This window comes from Acyrthosiphon pisum, chromosome A2 (assembly GCF_005508785.2).
Source record: "Acyrthosiphon pisum isolate AL4f chromosome A2, pea_aphid_22Mar2018_4r6ur, whole genome shotgun sequence".
NCBI lineage: Eukaryota > Metazoa > Arthropoda > Insecta > Hemiptera > Aphididae > Acyrthosiphon > Acyrthosiphon pisum.
This window is the reverse complement of record NC_042495.1, coordinates 102,946,747-102,971,080: the sequence shown is the minus strand read 5'-3', so window position 1 is coordinate 102,971,080 and position 24,334 is coordinate 102,946,747. Positions and strand designations below refer to the sequence as shown.

The window sequence follows — 24,334 nt, the reverse complement described above, 5'->3', positions numbered from 1 at the left end:
GTATAGAAATGGAAATGTAAACATTCAGTCAAAATTTCATGCATCCACGGTCATTTTTTTTAAAGTTACACCAAAAACCAAAATCGATTTTCTCGAAAACAGATTTTGCGTAAGAATTCCCGTTTTTCCTTAATTTTTCTTTTGTTTTTCCCGGCGCTTTTGAAAACTACTGGGAAATTTAAATTTTGACCTCCCCAATGCACCAACGATATTCACTTTCTGATCGAACAAGATACTGAAGTTGAAAATCGTAGCATTATTTCGACTACTTATCGTGTACACAGACACAAAAAAATTAAAAAAATAAATAAAAAAATAAAAAAATAAATAAAAAAATAAAAAAATAAAAAAACACACATCATTGTAAAATCAATACATTCATCGTTCCACTCAGAATCTAAAAAAACATACATTTTTTAAAACAATATATTTTTCACTATTGTAGTATTGTATTATAATTTTTTTACTTTTTTTGTACAAAAAAATACATTTTTTATTTCACATTAAGATACAAAATATTATTCGCAGTATTTCGAAATGTAAAAATCAAATTTTGGACTAGCAGTGCAAGAGTTAAGTCTTATAGGTGTATACAATTTAGATAATCGTATAGAAAAGTGGCACAAGGGTACCCCACAAAATGTTGGTTCAACACTCCGCTCATCTAAACTTTAAAATTTAAATACATATAACTAATAAACTACTCGTATAAAATTTGATTTTTACATATCAAAGTACTCAAAATAATATTCCGCTTCAGACTATTAAATTAAAATGAATATATGTTGTCATTCAAAAGTGTATGAGTCTTATTGTACCAAAAAGTAAAACCTTAATAAAATATTATGATATTTTGTATGACTCACAATTATATCCCTAGAAATAATCAGGATTCATGAAAAAAAATGTGTGTTTCTGTATGTATAATGTGCATATATTTGTATTATGTATTTGAACATTATACGAGCCCAGATTATGAAACACGGGGTGGAGCAAGGTACCTATTATAATTTGGAAATTATTTGGAACTTCAAAAGGTTCAAACTTCACATTCACACATGCGACGTGTCACAAAAACATGATTTCTATATAATAACATTATCGTATTATATCGACGCTGCAGTTTACGCGCTCGCACACGCCGATATATCCGCCGGATATTACTTCCCTCGATGACATCTTAATCCAGAGCTTTGAACACCAATATAACACCGGATGCATAATGTCATATTATACATCACGCAAAAAAAAGATTTTTCTAGCAAGTGTGAATTATTATTACGGCGATTTTGTGTAGATGGTGGTTTTCCAGCGCTCTGCGTCGCACTCGTGCTATCGAGTGCTCTCGGGTTTTCTGCTTAATGAAAGAGCCTGTGCCACGAAAAATTCGCTGCGAATCGAGAAAACCGTTTCACTGCTGATGAAATAATAATAATAATAATAATAAAGAGAGAAAACGATTGAATTGCAAATTCCGACGATGTGCCGACAAATAACGATGGCGGGCTGATAAATAGAACTCGATTCATCGACTGTATATTGTTTCTGTCTATGTACTCCTGATACGGCTCACGGTTCATTTATGATTTATTGGGGCGGAACGTTTTTGTGGCAAAAACAAAAATTTACTGTAAAGTAAAAAAGGGACGAAGATAATTTCTTGTCAATTTAAATTAATTTAAAAATATGAATATCATACTCATATGGTATTTTAAATACAACTATTCGATTGAATTTATTACCTTATATCAAATCGATTAATAATTTGCTACATGTGAAAAACAAAATTATGTTCACATCGGGAGAGCGTTATGATGTAATAATATATGTGCTGCAGTGTTTCAAAATATCCATTCATCGGTTAATAATCAAAAAGTGTAATGACTTGAAAATGTAATCTCTATGTACCTACTTACATAATTAGCACGTTTGTTATTATCTTTATGAGTATAATAAAATTAAAATATCATTGCGGTGATTGATAATTATTATTATTAAAATACGAGCTCGTTTAAAAGTACACAATGTATAACCAATAATAATTATTGTATGGCTTAAAGCAGCGCGTTGGATGCTATCAGTCACGCAAAGTGACTGAGATTAAGTAACGTCCACTGCTACTAGCTCCCGGATGGGTGACCACCCAGATTCATAGTAGCAAAAACCTTGCCACACATACACGTGTTGCCTACCACAATAACCTTACCGCAACAACTCTACCAACCATAGTTCATAATCCATACAATAACTACTAACCATAGTTGACGGACTCAAGTTAAAAAAATAAATTATTATTGTTAAATTAAAATTATTTGTTGGTTCAAACATATAAAATAAAAATAAACAAATAAACAACAAACGGTCTCTACTTATTACTCATTAGTCATATTATTGTATTAATATATTGTAATGTGTAATAATACTGTATTTTATAAAATATGTTCTTTTGCAGCAATTATTTTTAATTAAATTATATAGGTAATATATTGAATTGGTGATTTATAGAAAATACTACAAGTTTTCTATTGAAAATAAAGTATAAGCATAATGGGATGTAGGTATTAATATTGTGACTGTACGCTTTTGTGTGTGTGTGTGTTGTGTGTATTATACTGCATTATATTATTTTTTTACACTTTGGAGTATTAAGCGAAAACCCCATTATGATTATTTTTTAATTTTAATGAAAAAAAATGCAAGCGGTTTTATTAAAGCCATACAATTTTATTATATTAGGATACGAAAAAACACTCATACATACAGGTATAATGATAAATTCATTAATGTCAGCCTAGCGATTAATCATTCAACAAGCCCGTCACGATATCGACTTTCCAATTTGTCTCTTTACCCTCGGTCGGGTCATTATTGTCTACCTACTGGTAATTGCTTCTAACTGACACGCGTATCAGTAACATGTATTTTACTCATGTTTACAATATATATATGTATTATAACTATATAGATTCATATATTATGAATATTAAATTGTATACATCAATGGTTTTAGACTAAGAATTTTTTTCAATACAATTTATGGGCATATATTATTTTATGCCTGTGTAGTCTAACAATACGCATATTGTAATGTATTTTTATAACAAGGAACATTTTACATTATAACTACGATTAATATGATCACAAATTAATCTGAACATCAGAATTGTATTTTTTTTCCATAAAATATACTTAACGAAATTATAGGCTTTACCAATAATAACCGGATTCCACTATTTATACTATTTTTTTTTTTCAAGAACTATTATGATTATTGCCTATACACCATACCCTGCAGTAAGCAATAAACATGATATCTGGTAAAGAAAAAATAACAATAACCAATAGAATCTCAAGTAGTAATCATCTGAAACAAAAATATGCTGTCCAGTGTATGACAATACAATTGTTGGATGGCAAAGAAGAAAAAACGTGGAAATAAAGGAAATCACTAAAGTACCTTACATAACAAGCCACGTGAATGGACAAAGAATCCAGTGGCTTTGACACACGATGATAAGAAAAGAAACCTATGGTGTTAGGGTGGCAATTGAGTACTGACCAACAGGAAGAAGACCCATAGGTATAGGCCTAAGAAACGATGGATGGACGGAGTGCGTCAAGATCTCTCTATCTCTAGGGGTGATGGAATAAGAGAAAAAAATCCAAAATCGTGAATATTGGAGTTCGGTGACTGTGGCGGATAAAACCTAAGGTTGAAAGGCTACATAAAGAAGAAAAAATGAAGGTAACCACAGTAAGAACACTATACGAAGACAAGCAGAACAGAAAACGTTTCAAACTAGCAACTTATCCATGATATTTTATTCTATAATTATATAATAAGTTACAACAGACAGTAACCTCGTTATGCATTACAAATTACAAAACGGCGTAAAAGTGATCATAAAATACAATTTTACTCATTAAATATTTACGACACCGTCAGTCATACTAATTTGATAAATAATTCAAATAATTTTAAATTGTCTGTTTTATTTTTCTAACGAATGACCTGAATAATACATTAACTAATTAAATTATGACGATCGACGTATTAATAATATATTATACAGCATAAACTATGTACAAAGTAATCACTAAGGTACCACGATATTTTTCTTCTATAACTAAAAAGGTTTGTTCTTAGCAAATAAATAAATTTACATTTTTAAACGTTATTTATGTAAAAATTAATCGAAGTTTAATGTCAGCTATTACTTCTAAGTACATTTTTTTTTTTTTGAAAAATTAAATGATTGTATTTTTTTATACTCGTATCCACAATATATCTATATGGTTTATTTTACCTACTTTTCTAGCATCAATATCTTTACTCGTTCAATTATTTATTTTAATATAAAATCAGTTAGTTTTATATTTTTAATTATTAAAAAGGTCAACAGTCATTTTACTTTTGGACTATATCTAGAGAATTCCAAGTTGTAAAAATGAGTTTGTATACCGGACCATTTAAGACAGTATATCGTATGACGATGTAGATATAATATATTTAAAAAAAAAACATCAACATAGGTACTGAACAATATTTTTGCTCAAGTAATTTTCGTAAAAATTACTGGAGTCCCTCTACTTAAAAGTTAAAATAATAATTTTTACGACATTCATCTAAAGTACTCACGAAACTCTATAAAAAAAATCTTTTGTATAAAAAGAACAATACCCATCCGTTTATTGGTGTAATAACTTCTTTTTATTACGTTTTTTTTTTAGTCAATAGCAAAATTATGACTGTATTTACAAAACGAAAATACGAATACAAGTCGTAAATAATTAAATTTAAATATGTTTTTCAGTACCTGTTTTGACGAGCTTGAATGTGGCGGCATTGTGCGTTTTCAAGGAGTCGTTCAGTGCCGGATGCGTAAGGTCCCTAAGCGATAGGTCATCGCCCATCGCTGAGGCCATTTGGTTCATTTGTTGATCTTCTCTTAAGAGTTTGTTACCGCCATCCACGACTGTAAGAATAAAGGTAGACGTTACGTTAACTAAATAATCACTGTACGATTTTCATTCAAATATTGAAAAAAATAAATCACATAAATTACTAAACGTCGTTAATACGAAAATATAGTACCTTAGGAAAACAGAAAAAAAATGTTTGAAGTGAAACAGCTTTACGTACAACGCCGAAAAAACTGTAACGAATTAGTTATGATCACGATCTCATACTCACGACACAACATTTAAAGAGGTATATTAAATCAAATGTGAAAATAATTTTATATTTCTCAAAATGGTCACTTATTAATTATTGTTTGTGCTGCTTACATATTATTCGATATTGACAATATGTTGTTTTTTTTTCCAAGTTAGTTTTTTTTTGGTATTACAGTTAAAACAACCAAAGACGTTCTATATAATTAAGAGCAGTTACTACCTTCTTCGCGGGAACTACGGGAAAACTGTAATACCAACTTGAAAAAAAAAAAATTGAAAAACAGAGATACGATAATTTTTGCTGTAGCAGGTGAATGTATTATTGGTTATATTGTATGTACTTTATTGTACTTTAATGTAATTTATTGATGGGTTTTCATTGATTTCAATAATATTGACCGTGTATGGGCCGCTTTAATGGCTAATTGAGACAATTACATCAACGTTTATTTATAAAACAGTATTAATAATACATGTTATATTATAGGGGTATGTATATTTTTACTGTTATTAATAGAAAAAATACTATGATTATATATATATATTTTCTATGTATGGAGCTGCAAATTAGGACGAAAGCCCACTCGCTCGCACATAGGTACCTTTGGCAATTTGTTAAGATGGAAGAAACGAGTAACGAATTACACCCAGAATAGTATAATATATGTACGAATACTCTCGAAAACATAAACGCATATAATGTATAGACTTGATAAATCGGCCTGCTCCAGATATTATTATTTATGTCATGCGTTTAATAATAATAAACGCGTATCGTGAGAGTTTCGTCCGAGTCGCCTGCCAGTGCTCGATGAGGGGCTGCGACTCCAACAACCTATCATTTATCCGGGGTGATTCACCGAGTATTTTCACCGCAATACCGTCTTTAAACAGTGCGTTCATATAAAATAAAATGTTTTTTTAATTTTCGAGTAAATCTAAAGAACATAATATAATACCCAAATACTCAAATTACACATTGGGGTATATAACGCGGAAGAGACACTATGAGGAACATAATGTTTAGAGATATATTATTTTCAAAAAATTCATCTGCTTAACAATAATAAACAGTAACAAAATATAAGTACTCATCTGAAAGTAATACTTTCTGTTGCCACGAAACTCTTCTTAAATTTCATAATTTTAAATCGATATATTAAAAAAAAAATTCATAATATTATAATATTTTAGAATTTGAATTAATTTAAAATTAAAGGACAAAACTTAGTTGATAGCAAGCCTGGGGATTCGGCTAAAGAAAAACGTATGTGGGTTCAGCTAGGAGTCAAAATAAATTGTTCTAAACGCTATTTTCGTGCGTCTACAATACAATTTCGGGTTATTCCAGGTTTTCTATTTTTTTTTTTACAAACATAAATATTTACGACAAACATTGAAATATATTACGAATACGCATACGCGTGAGTCAAGATTCGGGATTCATTTTCGCTAATACTGTAGAGACATGCCAGGGCTAACCTCACGTCGAGTTGTTTGCCAAGCCGGTATCGTGAAAAATAAATCTCGCGACGATTTAATGATTCTGTCATACTCACCCTTTGAAAACCGCAGCAACAAAACACCAAGTATAAACCGCGTACATTGTTCGAAAACATTTTAAGTTTGTTATGCGGTGGTCATATTTTTTCAAACGACCCAGTTACAGATATTGGAGATGTAACGGAGAGGAAACCTCGAAACAATTGTTGAAGATTTTACATGAAACATTCACGTCGTGTAGTTTTTTTCTTTCTAGAATTTTACATAAACTTGGTGCTATTGTATTGTACAATATTGTACACATTCTGTGTATTGTTCTAATAACTGAGTATTACATATTTACACACTTAGAACAAAACTCTGTGTAAGTATTGTAATTTTTTTTACATTTCCATCGTAGTAGGTCATTCGGCTGTCATAACTTTTGAGATATAATTAAGCCAACGAGTAAAATTATTAAAAATAGAAATAAATCATTAGACAAAAACATTATAATATAATTTAAAATGTATTTAATTCTCTGAGATAATATTCCCGTTCAGTGGACTGAATAATCGTTATTTTTAATTATGTTTATTATAAATAAATACTAATTTTAAAAGCTACTAATGCAATCACATCAAAGGAAAAAATATTAACTCTTAAATTGTTATTACTGTGATCTTCAGTATTGTTTATTAATACATACACAAATATACAATTATTGTAAATATACAATTAGTATAAATAAAAAAAACAAATTTAGATTTTCTTTTCCTTTTTCAAAAATATTTCAAGGAACATTTAATAATTATTAAATATAAGAATGCAAATAGTTATTAAGTCTAAAGAAAAATTGTCTCAAATAATTATCCTTTTTCACCACCTTAAGTGCATTTTTAAAACGTAATTATTATTTTTTGCTAATGTTAGAAATCTTTATACCCCGTACAATTTATCACATATGTCTTATTGTAGATAATATGTATATTATATAACTTTATTATTACAGTGTTAGTACCCAAATACTAATACATTGTTTATTCTATATTTTATAGACCTATGTCGTCAACGTAAAAAATGGTAGAGTTTCGTTATACATTTATTTATTTATGCATACCATAAAAATATTCCTATAAAAGTATAACTGTATAAGTAATGACAATAAGGTAAAATGTCGTTTGAGAAAAAATAATAATTTTGTACAGTAATTTTTGAACGTTTAAGACATTTCCTTCACTCCGGAGAACACATTATTTTTTTTTTAGAAGCAGTGTAAAATGTAAAAATATAAACTGAAAAGTTTTTTACTAGTTATAACTTATAATAATAATAATACATAAGTACTAATCAATCCATTTTTCAATCATTATATATTTAATGTTATGTGATAATTCACGCTAAGGATAATACTTTCACATTTTTCATGATTACACTAATGTTAATAAAAATAAAAATTAATATGAACTCGGAACTGCCTAAATAGAAAAAAAATTCAAAGGTATAAGAAAAAGTGTATTTAATAAATTAGAATAATATATTTTAAGCTATCGGATTTATGTGAATAATGACCAATCCGTTTTTATTATTCGTTTTGATTTCTTAAACTGTTATTCTAAAGCCGATATTTCAAAATATTTTTCATGTTGCGACTAATCGGAGAAGATGAAAATATGATACTTTATGAAACCAGCGGGAGATACAATAAATTGTCCGTATTCGATTTCCTCATATTGGAGCCCGTCGATTCTGAATGGCAGTGAAAAAGCTATTGGTTTTGTGGTGATGTACTTATTTTTATTTTCAATGGGTCCGGGAATATTATTAATGGTAAAATGACGTATTTCATTAATTTTCAACCCCAAATATATATAATATAATATTAATAAAATATATGATATTATATATACAATCACTCTGCAATAAAACATACTTAATTTGAATTTGACTAGAAAAGTTTAAAACGCATAACATATAATAATTTATATTGTATTTTATAATATTAGAAATACGTGTTCTAGAAGTGTATTTCTTTTTCACTTTTAATTGATATGAATTCCATACAATAATAATTATTAAACTTGTATGAACGTACATACAATTATTTCCTTATTATGTATTTGCAAAATTAACAATATTTACTAAAGCGTATCACATCTTAGCATTATTTCGGGTGTTTATTGTAGAACGGCGCACACCATTGTTGTTGTAAATTAAAAATTTATAATTCATGAATTGTGAAATATTTAAATGCACGTTAAATGGCGATATTGCACCTGAAGCAGCGTTCAATTACGACGAACATAACTTTGAAAAATCGTTTCCACATCGTATCGAAATTAATTAAAAACCACACATTTCCCCGCCCATTCTCGTCGTGCTTATATATTTATCGTTGTGTTTTATTATAATATGTTTGTTGGAGTGGAGGAAAACGAAATCCGAAAGAATCCCGTGACAAGCGAAATAGCTTATATTATTTACGTATCGGGATTCAGGGTTATCCGTATATAGTTGACGATAATCGAAATTCTTGACTGAAACCCTATAAAAATATAATTAAATTATTTTATCCCCTGCTGCTTCTGCTGTTGCGGTTTTTTTCTTTTTAGAAAGAGAAACAGAGCGGCGAGTCACCAAGGATACGAAAAATTCAGGTGAACGCTTAACTTATGGAACACTAACTTTGCGTTGGACACAACATTTTTGTAAGATATTTAAGACATTTCTATAATAATTATTATAGCTAAACATTATTGGGTGTAAAGCTAAATTTGTGTGAAGAATATGTAATAAAAAAACGCAAATATAGAAAAACATTTCTGAGCCCATAATATTAGGTAATACATCAAATAATTATTCTGTGTTGCTTGAACATAAATTGAGCATATTTTTTTCAATCATATGACCGTGATTAAGCTCAAATATGATAATTATTACTAAACTGTTATTAGAGAAACATAGAAATATTGCACAAATTATTCAAAGGGTCGTGCACAAACTCTGAACAGTCAATACATGTTTAAAAATAGTTATTATCTGGTACAAATAATTATCAACGTTGTACAAAGTGACTTAATTATTGTTAATTATATAGCAAATCCGATTTTACAAAATCTGTACTTTTTACTGTTATAGCGTGGTATAGGTAATACTTTTTTTAATCTGTGAAAATCCGTCATTTCAATTTTCCTCTTCAACCTAACCATGTTCCTCGCTATCGACTATTGAAGAAATTTTCTATTACAATGAAAAATATTATAAAGATGGTTTTTGTTGGTGGGGGGGGGGGGGGGGGGGGTAGCGATTTCATTGTTATTTTTTCCACGAGAATATATTTGTTGAAATACAAAATGTTGAACTTTTCCACGGTCTTTTCTCGTTACGCATACACCAGTTATATTTATAATATATTAATGTATAACATTGTTCATCGAAGGCCATCCCGAGGTACGAGAGAGTTGAGGCCTGGTATGGACTCATGGATATTGGCTATATATATGTATAAACATATGAGGCCGACCGGTTACTCTGTAATTTTCATCACGCCACTGCACCGGATATTCGACATTTTCATTTATGTGACTTAATTCTTCGCGCTGAAGTGTTGATCAAAACTTCTATTAGCTGCGCGGCACGCGCAGTCTATAGTGTCGTATACCCTACGACATATTATTACGGGTAGACGTCGTCCCAAAGGACTAACGGATATTTTTATGTGACAGTGTGTTTCCGGCTTCCGGAATTGCTGTACATAATGGTTTTTCTCATCCGCCACTGATTGTATACCATACTGCCGCTGCGAACAAATTTGTTTTATTGTTCTCTGTTTTATTTGTAAAGTGTTGCCGATATCAACTTGTAGTTTGAAAAGAAGAACGAACAACACTGTTTTGTAATATATATATATAATATGTCTGTTAGTTTACGCATATATTTATACCTGTACTTGTATACTTGTTATAGTATGTACACTCTCGATATGTATGTGCGTAATGAATATACAATTTATTCACGATAAAATGTATCTTAAATAATGTTTAAAACATGACGTTAAAGAGATATAACAGCAAAGTGTGTTATGATGTTTAATACCATTTTAACTTGCAAGCGCACCGGTCACATGGGTAAAGAATTTAAACTATTACAAAATATACATGCAAGGAAAAAACAACGAGGATATTGGAATACGAAAAATTATATGTTTTGTTACATTATACATTTTCCCAATACTCTAGCTCTCGTGCTTAATTTTCAAATTGAAGTCTCATTTTTTTTAAATATAGATTCCTTTGTATTGTTCGTGTTTCTAATAATGGCAAGTATTTTGATGCAATGCTTTACAGACCACGACCATTCAAATTTTAATAAAATTATAACTATAATAAGTAATAAAGGATTTCTGTTGAAATGACTGAACTACATTTACTTTCCCAATGTCAATATTTTTTTTACCGTTTTTGAAATTGAAATCACAAATCCAATAAAGCATACGGAAACATCGGATAAGCATATTCTTAATTTTTGGTGACAGGAAATTGAAAGCGATTACTTTCTGTTTGTTTTAAAATTACTAAAATTTAAACGCTTGTTTATAAAGAGTGATTTGAAACATTTTGCCATCACCATTTTTAATGAAAAAAAAAACTAAAAAGATAAACATCATGTCTATTACATATATTTATGCTAAAAAATGCAGGTTATTTAATTTACATTTTTTAATTCCTAAAATTTATTTACAGAATAATGCTTTATTGATAATGTTTTATAATTGCTTTAAAATTAATAAACACGTAGTATAGGCCTATATGAGCATCGAGATTTTCCCTGTAGGCTATCGTCCGAATTTTATGTTTGATCTCGAATGCCCCAAACTTAGTCCCATCACGTTATTAAATTACAATATATATAATTTGCAATATCATTTTAACTATAAATTGTTACATGTAACAAGGGACTTTGATTAATGCTAGCCATATGTGTATAAATCACTCTGGAAATACTCTGCACGATTAAATAAATATATTTTGACCGAGTTATCTTGAAAACATGGTATAATTTTGATTATTATTGTTGTTTTTTAGGGATTGTTTTATCAAAATGTGATTATGGCCTAATGGTATGTAACTTTATTAAGTATTTATTATCATTATTCACTTCGCTGAATACTGATATGATGATAATGGTGTATGTGTTTTTTCATTATTCGTTAAATATATATTATGAATTATGATTTATGCATAACAGAATAACTAAATAATTTAATGTATGTGTCGATGTGTGTTTAAGCATTCTGAAAAATATTGTTTGACACACCTCTCTAAAATATTTTTAAGTAGATGAATCAATAATGTATTTACTTACAAACAACATATAATGGTAACAATCATTAATTTATCTAATAACATTAGATAAATTAATAATAACATTAACTAATACCAAGTAATTGATTTAACTTTGATACTTCCTTTTGTATATTACACATCATTTTCAAACTAAAATTGTTAAATTGTTATAAATTATGGTATATAATAATATTATATGTTAGGTGTATTCAACTAAACTTAAGCGCGATAAGTATTGAAAGATTTAGTTTTACTTAATATTTACCTAATCAACATATTTGTAATCAAACAACCTTTAATTAATTTGTTTCATGTTTAGATATTATTACTACAGACCATCAATGTGGTAGTGAACAATTCTTTGTGACCAAAATCTTCCTAAAGATAATAAAATAAGTACCTAATAACTTAACAGTGATACAATAATTATTGAAAATAAGCACCCTACTAAAATGTATGATAATGAATAAATAAAAGAACCAATAAATGTTTATTTATATATGTGAATATTTAAGAGTATCTACTATAATATTAAAAACCAAGAATGTGATATTGAACATTTACTTTCAACAGGTAAAATATGCAGACGCATACATTCTGAAACTGAAGCTCAAATTATAACAATCAATCATATAAATTTACTAATATACATAATTATAGTTAATTTATACGATATAAGTATGTATCATACGACTTAACATCAGCTAATTAATTTTCATTTTATTTTTTTTTTTTTAGGTATTATTATCACAAACCGGGAATGTGATAGTGAACAATTACTTTCTAAAGGACCTAAAAATCAAATAGAAATTATATTTATAATTTAAGAATTGTTTATGGATAGTTGTGTATTTTATCTATTGAAAATGACAAACTGTAGTTTTCATTTATTAGTATAATACTAAGAATGTACAGAAATGTTATCAATGAAATACGAGTAAAGTGAGCAGTACATTTTAGGGAGCCCTTTTGTTTAAGAGGCCCTTAAATTCAGTTGCCGGTGACATAAAATATCTCTATCTGCCACTGCGTAGTACCTGTATCATTGTCCTGAAACCGAGATTAGCGATGCGACAAGATTCCTTCAATGCAGACCCGTGTCCGTCTATTATTATTAATTATTATTATTATTATAGCATTATAATGCCTACGTGTAACACGGCGCAATGTATAGGCAAAATAGGTACATCACTGTGTTCAAGAGGAACATTTAAAAATATTATGATAAATGTACTATTATGGCACTTTTCGTGTATCAACTAATTTGTTTGTTTTTAAAAGTCATCCAATACCCGTGTCTTAATTCTGAGTTTAAACTGATTTTCAATAACTAAGATGATCAATAAAATTCTACCCAGTGTCAAAGTATTCATTAAGTCCATGAATCCAAACCAATTTTCGCGGAAACGCACGATTTAGATAATTCCTAACTATAAAATATAATCATAATTTACGATGCACTATAATTGATGGTTTCTTATTTATATTATAATATACTCCTTCCAACATTAATTAAAGTGCTTAGATTGTATTAATTAATAATCATATTGTTTAAACGGTATTAAAGAATGTATTTTATATACGTAGATATTTCATTAAACTTAGTACCTATCTTAACATTCTCTTTCAGTAGGTAATATTAATTTTACCTTAGGAATACAATTAATAAACTTCATACTATATTTATCTTTTGCATGGCTTTAAATCCATACAAGCAAGCCCTGCGTGTACCCATATGTATTTAGACACGGACGTATTATGATACTACACATAAAATATACTTATACACACGTACAAATACAGTGAGTCGACTTCTAATGGGATTATGTAATTATGGAAAATAAATATAACCAGGTGAATATTTGTGATAGTTTTAAAAGCCATATATATAACATTTGATTCAACACAAATTCAAAATAATTCAAACTTTTAAATTAGAATTTCATTAAAAATTATTTATATTAATCATATAGAGCAAAGTATATAATTTGGCAAGTACAATGATAATAGGAACTTTCTTTTCAATACCTATTTATATTATTACTTTTTAAGCGTGCACATAAATATTATCATACTCGTACCACATAAATAAATATTTAAATTCAATTAAATTAAAGTAAAGTAAAAAATTAATGGTAAATTAAAGTTTTTTACAAAAGTATTATCAAAGTATAAGAATTTTTTTTTAGACGTACCAGTATTATACTTCCACTGTGCATGTATTGCCTATTAGCTATAGTGTATAAATTCACCTAATTGTAAATATACAGTTTCGTAATAAGATTATTTATTTATTTATTTATGGTGCTGATCCTTCGATATAATCATATAAACGAATAGGTATAGTTTTTTCCTCGTGTTTGTGATGAAGTGGATATAAGGGCCAAATCAATCGACTGGCACAAACGGAAAAGTTAATACTACGTATTCAATAACGACTAAAACCACTTTTTTATCGAGGTTACGAGTATTTTTCAACCTGATCTCGTCAACCGAAATGAATATTATTTTTTCCTCCGAGCTTGTGTTTGTGAGAGACACTTGCTTTGCCACGCTAATTGGAGTGGTGTGAAAAGGGATCTGAATGTGGAAAAAATGTTCAAGCATCGGACCCCAGGGGATCGTTATTATCAAGCACTCAAATATTTCAGTTGAACGTCACGTATACATAAATAAATGAGTTCCAAAAAAGTACATAAAATACAAGAACAATACAACTTATGTTTCGTACTTCTGTTTATAAAAGCGTCCAGTTTCCTTAAAACCGTGAGAAACCAAACATCTGGTTTATATGTACAGAGTGTACAGTGTCTTTTAGGGTTTACTAATAAATAAATAGTTAGATACATTCTTAGATCCCCCTTCAAGAATGCATTAAAATGACATATCCTTTGTCATTTGTTATTTTAATCAACTTAGCGTTAAAGTTTAAAAGAAATGCAAATATTAAGAAGTAATGTTTTTAAAATAAAATGAATAGTAAAAAAATTCTTAATTTAAAGTAAAATATTCGTTAAATTTCAAATTTATTCGGGGTGATGTATTTGTATGTGGTCATCTATGAGGTTTATTATTTATTTGAACACAATAAGATTATAATCAATTTTAACTATTTATTTTTTTTATCATTGATATTTTCAACACTTGATATTATTGTGTTCTATTGTACAGAATTGTGTAAGTGTTGTATAATAAACAAGTACTCACTAGTTTTACCATTGCAATTAAAATTAAAAAAATTATGTTATTTTTATTTTATTTTAGGTAAAATTACCTTAAGAATACTAGGCCTCACTGATAAAACACGTATGGAAACCAAAGTTTATTAAATTACAATAAAGTAACTGTTAGTGACATAGTTATTAAGTAAGATATAAAATAAGTAATTGCCATTTGGTATTGATACAAATTGATATACATGGATATAAAAAAAAATACAATGTATTACAATTAAGAATAATTTCAATTGATACTAACACTAAATGGTATATAATAACTAATAAGTATAAATCCTTTCTAAAAATACAAATTCATAACAAAGCCATCTTGATAAATTGTTTTGAAATATATAAAGTGGACAATTTATTATCTATGTGTTTTGGTATTAAGTTAAGCAATTTGGTTCCGACAAACTGAAATTGATTTCTTGTACCTGTTTTTTGAGGCCAATGCACAAAGAAATTGTTCTTTGCATATCTGCCATCTAGTATTAATATTATGGTACAATAATGATAGAATTTAGAAAAATTACAGTTGATTTTAAATATAGTTGTTTGATATTAAGAACGTTGAAGTTTTCATATAATGCTTTAGTATGGAATCTTGGCTCTTTTTTCATGGCTACGTGTATTAATGAGTTTTAGGTTGTTTGTAGTCGGGATAGTACGTTAGCAAAAGACCCTCCCCAACCTATAATTCCATATGCCATGATCGGGTCAGCCAATGTCAGATAAATTAGTCGGAGGTTCTTCTCTTTTAATATGTCACGTAATTCTCCTTTCATATAAATCATTTTCATAATATTATTTGCCACGGTAAAAATGTGTTCTTTCCATTTCATGTGGGAACACATTTCTAAACCTTAGTATTTAGTATTTTTTATAATATTTATTATTTATATTTACATAGGTATATTATTATTAACTAAACGGGTTTACAGAGCGCAACTACCGTTAATCGTAGTTGTGGGTGACGTTTTGGTGTTTTTTCAACCGCAAATGTATGTGAAAACAGAAAAAAAACCGACAAAAAATAAAGAGTTTCGTGGGTATAGGTATTTATAATTGCATGATAATATATTATTATTTGTTTTCACCTGGGACAGTACGGTGTTGGTCGCAATAGCAACGTTGACCGGACCGCTGCTGTTGACGCTGACGTGTTGCGGGTCGACCGAATGACAGCTGTACGACTTCGTCCGCCGGGAAGATGACATACATGCTTCGAAGCGCAACATGGCGATGGACTCGCAGTCCTGTACTGTTTTAAAGCGATATATCTAGATGATACAAACAGAGAAAGAAAATCATAATATATTAATATTAAATTATTCGTCAAATGAAGAATAATGTTTCATATTATTAAGATATGGGTAATTTTGCGAGTAAATGCCAATAATAATGTACATGTCACGAGCGCCTTTGCGATAGCAGCTGTCTCCATGGTGGAAAGAATAGCTATATACACGAAATATAAAAGACCTTAAGTTCAAAGTAATCGATACGATATTTGCACCTCGAGTCTTAAAGCTATAATGTAATATTAGATTACTGTCAGTGTACTGAAATGACAGTTTTTTTTTTTTTAAGGTCACCGATCGCCGTACAATATATTGTGTGGCCTATGTACGGCTATGGATATTTAGATAATAGCTAAATATAGCTTAAATATAACTTCATACACACATTTACGCAATTACACAACTCGAACGTGTTATTCACTCGAAATATTTTAGTAAGTACTATCAAAACATCAAAAGTGTACTAATAATATTTATTCATTTGTAATATTTATAAAAAAAAATGTAATTCAATTTTTATGAATAGGTATATTATTATATTATATTTTATTTTTTTAGCTCAAAATATTATAAACATAAATAAATATTAATTAATAGTAGGTGTACTATAATTTTTCATACTAAAAACTAATTTAATTTATACTATATTTTATTGAAATTAATTATATTGAAAAATAACAGTTTACAACTTCTATAATTTATCAAAACTACAAAACTAATATCTTTAAAGTTTTAGTTTATTTTCAACTACATTTCCTAGAAAATTTTAATTTTAAGTTAACAAAAAGAAACTCAAAACAGTATGTTTATATTAAGATATATTTATTTTTTTCTAAGTCAAAATAATATTTTTGAATGCCCTGCCTTTGTTACTTTAAAATGTAATTGCGTGGGGTACCTATTTAATTTTAATTTTAAAACGCATTCTTAAATAAAAGAAATATATACAAAATACAAATGTTGTCTTGTTATCCTGAATCCTGATAGCTATAACTAATAATCATTTCTACTACTAATCATTTCTTTAGTTATTTCTTTTCAACCCTCTCAAATAATTATTCTAACTGAAAACCATCAAATATATCATCGCATTTTGGTTGATAATATAAATTCCAATGGACCCATCAAATTCCATTATAATAGTATTTATTAGTTATTTTTATTAAAAAGGTACAACCAACTTAAGTTATATGAACATGGTATCTACATTTTAAGGCATTTCAGTAGTATAGTCATCATAATATACAAACTTATTTAGTAAGATAAAATGAAGTAAATTTTTTATATGGTAAGATGAACATTAATTTATTCTCCGAATAATACAAAATGTTAATATTAACAGAATAGCTGTTGTTATAATATAAGTTCCTCTACGTTTTATGCATTTATAATAACGGCAAGACGTGAACATAAAAAAGATACATTTCATCGATGCGAAGCTGGTATCATAGTATTGTTTTATTATAGTGTTTTATATGTTTCTACGGAATTATTTTTTAGAATAAATTACTCACAGGAAAGAATATCGTTAAAAAATTTTTACTTTTCACAGCCTGCAACTGTAAAAGAGTAAATTGCGGGAAATTTACAAGCCACGGTAAACATGACTCATGCAAATTAATATATCCTCTTATTATCCAAGGCCATAAATACAACCACGTGTAGGTAACATGTTCTCATATTTGCACATATTTACACATGCATACGTGCGAAAGTACGGTAGTTGGACTTAATTAGAGAGGAAAGCCATTTGGAGCATGTCGGAGTATAACAACAACTGTCGGCATAAAACCAGAGGGATTAAGTTAAGTTGTACGAAATTACCATTCTGATTGCCTTCACGCCCTCAAAACGGCTTTTATAACAGAATATAATAATATATATTGCTGATGTTCTCGATGATGCGGGACACTTTATTTTTTTTACATCCCGCTCATTTAACACAATATTTATTTACGAATAATTATCGTTTAACGACGTCTTAATCGGCTTGGACGTCATATGAATGTATAACATGCCGACCGTGTACAATAATAATACGAGGTTATGGTAGCTATAAATAATAAGTGTTGTTTATAGAATTTTCAATTAATTTTGGCGGAAAACCCCGTTCTCGAGGACCCTTTAATTTTTTTCCCGAGTAGGTACCTACTCATACAAGTAACATAGTAGTGTGTTTTGTTTGACCCAAGCGATTTTTATTATTTTTTCCACCCATACGCCGCCGAGGCGTTCAAGTGTGTGCAGTGGTGCGGCTATTATACTTCATATATACTACATCATAACGATGACCAAATCGTATTCAGGCGAATAAAAACGGGGGCGGCGGGGAGAACGGCAATAAGGGTGGGTATACTGCGAGGAGGGAGAAGTAACGGAGGATAATAATATGAAGAAAAAGGTAGAAACAACTTTCGTACAATATGTGGTGGTTCACGTGAGATTGACGTTATCTTTTTTTTTCCTCAACCGTATCCGCGGGGGACGTAAGAGAAAGAAAAAACAGCAATAAAAACATAACGCTTACTGCAACAACACCACACACACAATGTGGAATTTTCCAGGTCCAATAGAGTATTATACATGGTGCGTGTCTAATACGCGCACATGTATGCATAAACACGACGATATGCGCATTATATAATGTAATTTACGAAACGAAAAACGATTTAAGGGAACGCTGAAGACGGTGGCCGATGTCTGGCTATCGGTAATGTGCACGGCGACGACCGCGGTAAAGGACTTTTCGTGTCCTTGAAGCGGCGACGTTAGAGAAGCCTTTGTGTGCCGGATAACATGATGTATACGTACACGCACGCACATTATAATGGTATCATCCTACCCCCTTTTGCTGCACTAAACTCATCGCAACCCGTTTGCATATATTATAAACGTCGGTGAGTAGGTACATACATATATTATATATATAATATATTTATTATTATTATTATTATATGACAAATGTTATAACGGGACCGTTTGCATTAATCATTTTCCGTTTCGCATTCCTATATTGTCTTTTGTGCTCGCTCTACGCCGCCGCCAATTCTCGTTTTCGTTGTTTGCTCGGTCAATATTATGATGATGATGATGACGATGACGACGACGATCACGATGATAATAATATTAATAATGGTCGTAACATTATATACTACGCTGTATTGCCGCGAATCGCATAATATAGGTAGGTGTACAATACCTACGCATATTATACAACGGCGTACGAACATCAGTATCTATTATATTATGTATATAATATAGGTGTAACATAATGAACACATTATATTACATAAAATGATATACACATTACATAATAGTGTATATTATATAGGCACTATTTATATGACGTAAGTACATTCATGTGTTAATTGTTAGACTCGACGGTCGCGTCATTTACTCGGCGGCGGTTACCTCTTTCATCTCTATTCAAACGCATGTTGTGTACACGCGACTTCCGGGACAATCGACGACGAAATCCGCCATCGCGAATCGAGAGGATCTCGGGAGACGCGCGGACGATGGCGGCTGTCTAGAGACACGGCACGGCACGACTATAATATAATATATTATTGCAATATGATTTATTACATCAATAGCGTTGTATCTCATATCGTTGTACACGTTTTTGGAAATACCGTAACATTTTAAACGGACGTTTAAGCCGATTATTACGGCCGGCCCGATGCACGCGCATGTCAATATGTATGCGCAGAAATCGCGTTCGAGGCTTAACGTTTTACACACACACACACACACACACACACACACACATGACACAGCGTGATTTTTTATTTTTTGTTCCCGTCCTATTTGTATGCATCGCGACATTTGTTCAAATTCTGATTTTTTACAATTTTTCGTTATGCCAGCCATATGCCTACATATTTTAACGACCATATTATCAAAAAAATAAAAAAATTTTGAACCCGTCATTTTTCCTCGTCGGAACATTGTGGAAATATAATTTTCATATTCAGACGTCTTATTATTATTGATTATTTCATAAAAAAAAACAAACCATCACCGCGATGTAAATTATTATTTTCGATAGCTTCGAAGTTCAAAGTGCGCATTTTTATTAAGCGTTGCACGAGAAATTGTGAAATATTTAAATTAACTATGTACAAGAAATAGTGATAAAAAAAAATACTTCAAAAAGAGACGCATCGACTTCCGGTGGTCTTAATATCGATCGAATAAATTGTGGAAAGTTTTTTTAAGTATATTTTAAATTCAGCGCATAAACAAAAAATTATTTCGGAAATAAAATTCTTTCCGTTTCATTTATATCATACAATATAAATTTTAGTTCACATGTAATGCTGTATTATGGTATGTGACAAATTGAAGCAGACAATGTCCACCTGGCCAAATTTTTATTCTTGTAAGCAACAATTGTCAAAAACGACACGGGATTAGGTACTCATTGTAGTCCTTCTTCAAAATGAAATTATACTGCGAAAAGCGTAATTTAATATCGTTGTATACTGACCGCACTCTCACGATTTATTCTGAACTATTATTGTTGTATACCTACAATATTTTTGAACAAACATAAACTCAAGTACGCAATTGCAGTACTATTTATGATAGAACTACATGAATTTAACATAATATGAACGAAAAACTTTGAAACTAGAAACATATTTAGATCACAATTGTGTTATTTGTAGTATATCGGATTGTATAGGATTATTACATAAAAACAATTTTTGATTCATAACAATAAATTCAATTTGATCGGCTATTTTATTATTTTTTTACTATATTGTTTTGCGGGTCGAGGCGATATAGGGACATATCGTATCTCATCGCATCAACTTAAAATCAAATATACGATTGTATCTTAAGACGTTACTGACGCGACGGTGAGTTGAGTAATATTTAGCAATTCCAATAGTACGATTCGTATAAAACTGTCAAATGGAACTTTTCAACCACTAACTTTACTAATAGCTTAAAAAGAGTTATCAGAGAAAAAACACAATTCGAAAACCATCATATTACTTTCACGGCATTAAATATCTTGAATTTAACGTATCATTGAACAAATGAGATATCGTTTGTTCGTTTTGAAATTTTAATTTTGATACTAATACCAATATATTTTATATAGATTTGTTGAACGTTTAAAAACCATTATGATGACATTTTCATTATATTAATTAAGTAACAAAAACTACACGATTTCAAAATATGTTGGGACATGCTTTATAAATTAAATATATTTTTTTGGATATTTTCATATTGTATATTAGACAATATTATATTTCTTAAGTGATTATCCAAACAAAGTGATATCAAGCAAAAGTTTGATTATTCCAAACTTTTATAATTATCAATATTAATTTTGAATTATTCAAATGACACTTGAACGGATTTTGAACAAATCTTGAACATCAGCGTATTTCAATTCAAAAAACTATAAATTTCATTCAATACATTTTTTTATTGTTCTATTGTTACGAGTGAAAAGTATGATACAAGTTTAATCTCATATTTGGATAAAGAATTATTTCTATACCCGAGTACTTTTAAGATTTCATTAGATAGAATAAGATAACGGTCTTTTTAACTGAACAAAATATATATTTTTTTAAGACGACCTCATGTCTTAAATCTTATACCTATATATTAATCAAAATATGATTGTCCGATTAGACCTCAAGTTACAAAGATACTCAGTCAATAATAATATTAAACCTGGCCAAACATTTTTATAAATATACAAATATAATAATAAGTCTATATAGATTTGAATGTGAAATGACGTAAATGTATATAAATCAAATCAAATCTTATCTTCAATCTTGGTTACTTCTAGCGACTGTTGATCTCTGCAAATGATTTGACAACATTTTCTATATTTTAGTTTGATTTCAAATTCGCGGAACAAAATACACGTCATCGTTAAAAATATATTATTAATATTATTCCCTTCTAAAAAAATTATACTTTTTATTTCAACCCGTTGCTTTAGTGGGTTGAATGACATAGCACCAGACTGACGTGCACGTACTCAAAGGCATTCTCTGCATTTGCTAAATCAGCAATCTTTTTTCGATTCCTGAAGATGAATTAGGCCTTAAGTACTTTTGACTAAAGTGTAAATATACATTTTATCTTCGAGTTTCTCTGTACAGTGGTGAACTTTTGATTTTTCAAGCGCATGCTATCTTCCTAGATTGAATAGTCTTACTTTTCAGTGTATTATTTTCTGCTTAAACAGCAGAATAAAATATTATTTTTAAGTTTTTACACATATGACACATAATATATATGGTATCCTTAACTTTTAGTAGGTCAAGCATGGGTTTGATATTTATCAAACAATTAATTTTAAAAACATTTTTCACAAGTTTCACAAAAACTTTAACGCATTGTATATTTAACAACTATATTAATTATGTATGCATCGTAAAAAAACTGATATTTTTTCAATATTTTCAAACTAATGAAAGTTGGAATTTAATTTTTTGCCCAGATCGAGGTAAATTCAAAACTATATAAATGTTTGTATGTTAGCTATACATTTAAACTATAATTAATCATAGTATGTTCTTACACCGCGCATGGCCTATTGGCTGTTGTAAATTAATTTACGTAATTTATTGAAATTCTAATTATGCTTAATATTCATAATTGTTTGTTATTTTATTATGTCCATACGCTTCATTATAGTTGTTATTAATCAATAAATTAATGTAATTTAAAGCTATATACTACATATTACCACGTGCACCAAATATATTTTATTGACTATAAATTCAACAATTCTACATTTTTTTTTTATGCTAAACACATTTTTTAACGTAGGTAGGCATGCTTGTAAAATGGTAAACAGTTAACAGTTATTTGTTTGTAGGTATCCAAAATTATAAAAAAATATCTGCTCAAGTGGAAAGTGTTAAATATTTAATCAAATTAATTAAAAATACATATTGTTATTTATATTACAATTTATAATGTGTATTTAATTCACTAAACACTGGGTAGGGTCCAATCTAAATGTGTACAATTTATATGAATAAATAACTTATTGTGATATAATATTATATTTATACGAAAAAATAAACTAAAATAACTTGATCAATAATTAAATGTAACAAAATAAAAACATGTGTAAACCAAACTATTTCACTAGGACCCGCTATAAAACTAAAGATATATTACAAAAATGATTTATTATTTAAAAAAATTAATTTTTCACTAACGACACGTTTGCCGGATACTTGGAAAGTTTTAACATATTCGATCAGACTTTTGTAGCACCTTACCCGATTCCGGCTCAGGGGCGCCATTTCAGTTTTTTTTTAAAGTGTGCAAACAATTAAAGAGGCCAATTTTTTTCCCACCTCCAGGCCAATCGTTAAAAAAACGTTTCTAGTGTTTTCAGTTTTTCATTACAGATTCATTACAGTATCATAAACATTCTTAATAAAAACATATTTTTATAGTTAACACATTACATTTTACCGTTCATACATTCTGTGTATATACTGTATAGTGTATAGTAAAGATATTTTTTGATAGAATAGATGCATATTATTATTATTACGTCTTTTGTCTATCAGTAACCGGGAGCGGACTGGCCCAGGGTGCTATACACCAAGTAGCACCCCGGGCCCCCGTTTTTATTTATGATCCGGGCCCCCGACTACCACAGTCGGTATACGGTATAATACTGGTATAATACGGTATTATACAAAATAAAAATAAAATAATATATTTCAAAATCTCTACAAATAAACAACATGTTATTCTTAATTTTTTTTTTATATTTACTTATAAAACTAAGGGCTCTTTCCTA

At 29.2% G+C, this 24,334-nt stretch overlaps 1 protein-coding gene across 14 annotated transcripts in view; it reads right to left on the bottom strand.

The window, feature by feature from the left end:
- Positions 1-24,334, bottom strand: part of LOC100163038 — a 312,933-nt gene that overhangs the window by 273,591 nt on the left and 15,008 nt on the right. For all 14 annotated transcript variants that reach the window (XM_029489305.1, XM_029489306.1, XM_029489308.1 and 11 more), the window contains exons 2-3: positions 16,321-16,503; positions 4,818-4,976 (exon numbers count right to left, since the gene is read on the bottom strand). In XM_029489305.1, coding sequence (XP_029345165.1) covers positions 4,818-4,976; positions 16,321-16,444 — 283 coding nt within the window. In that variant the 5' untranslated portion in view covers positions 16,445-16,503. The remainder of the gene's footprint in view (positions 1-4,817; positions 4,977-16,320; positions 16,504-24,334) is intronic.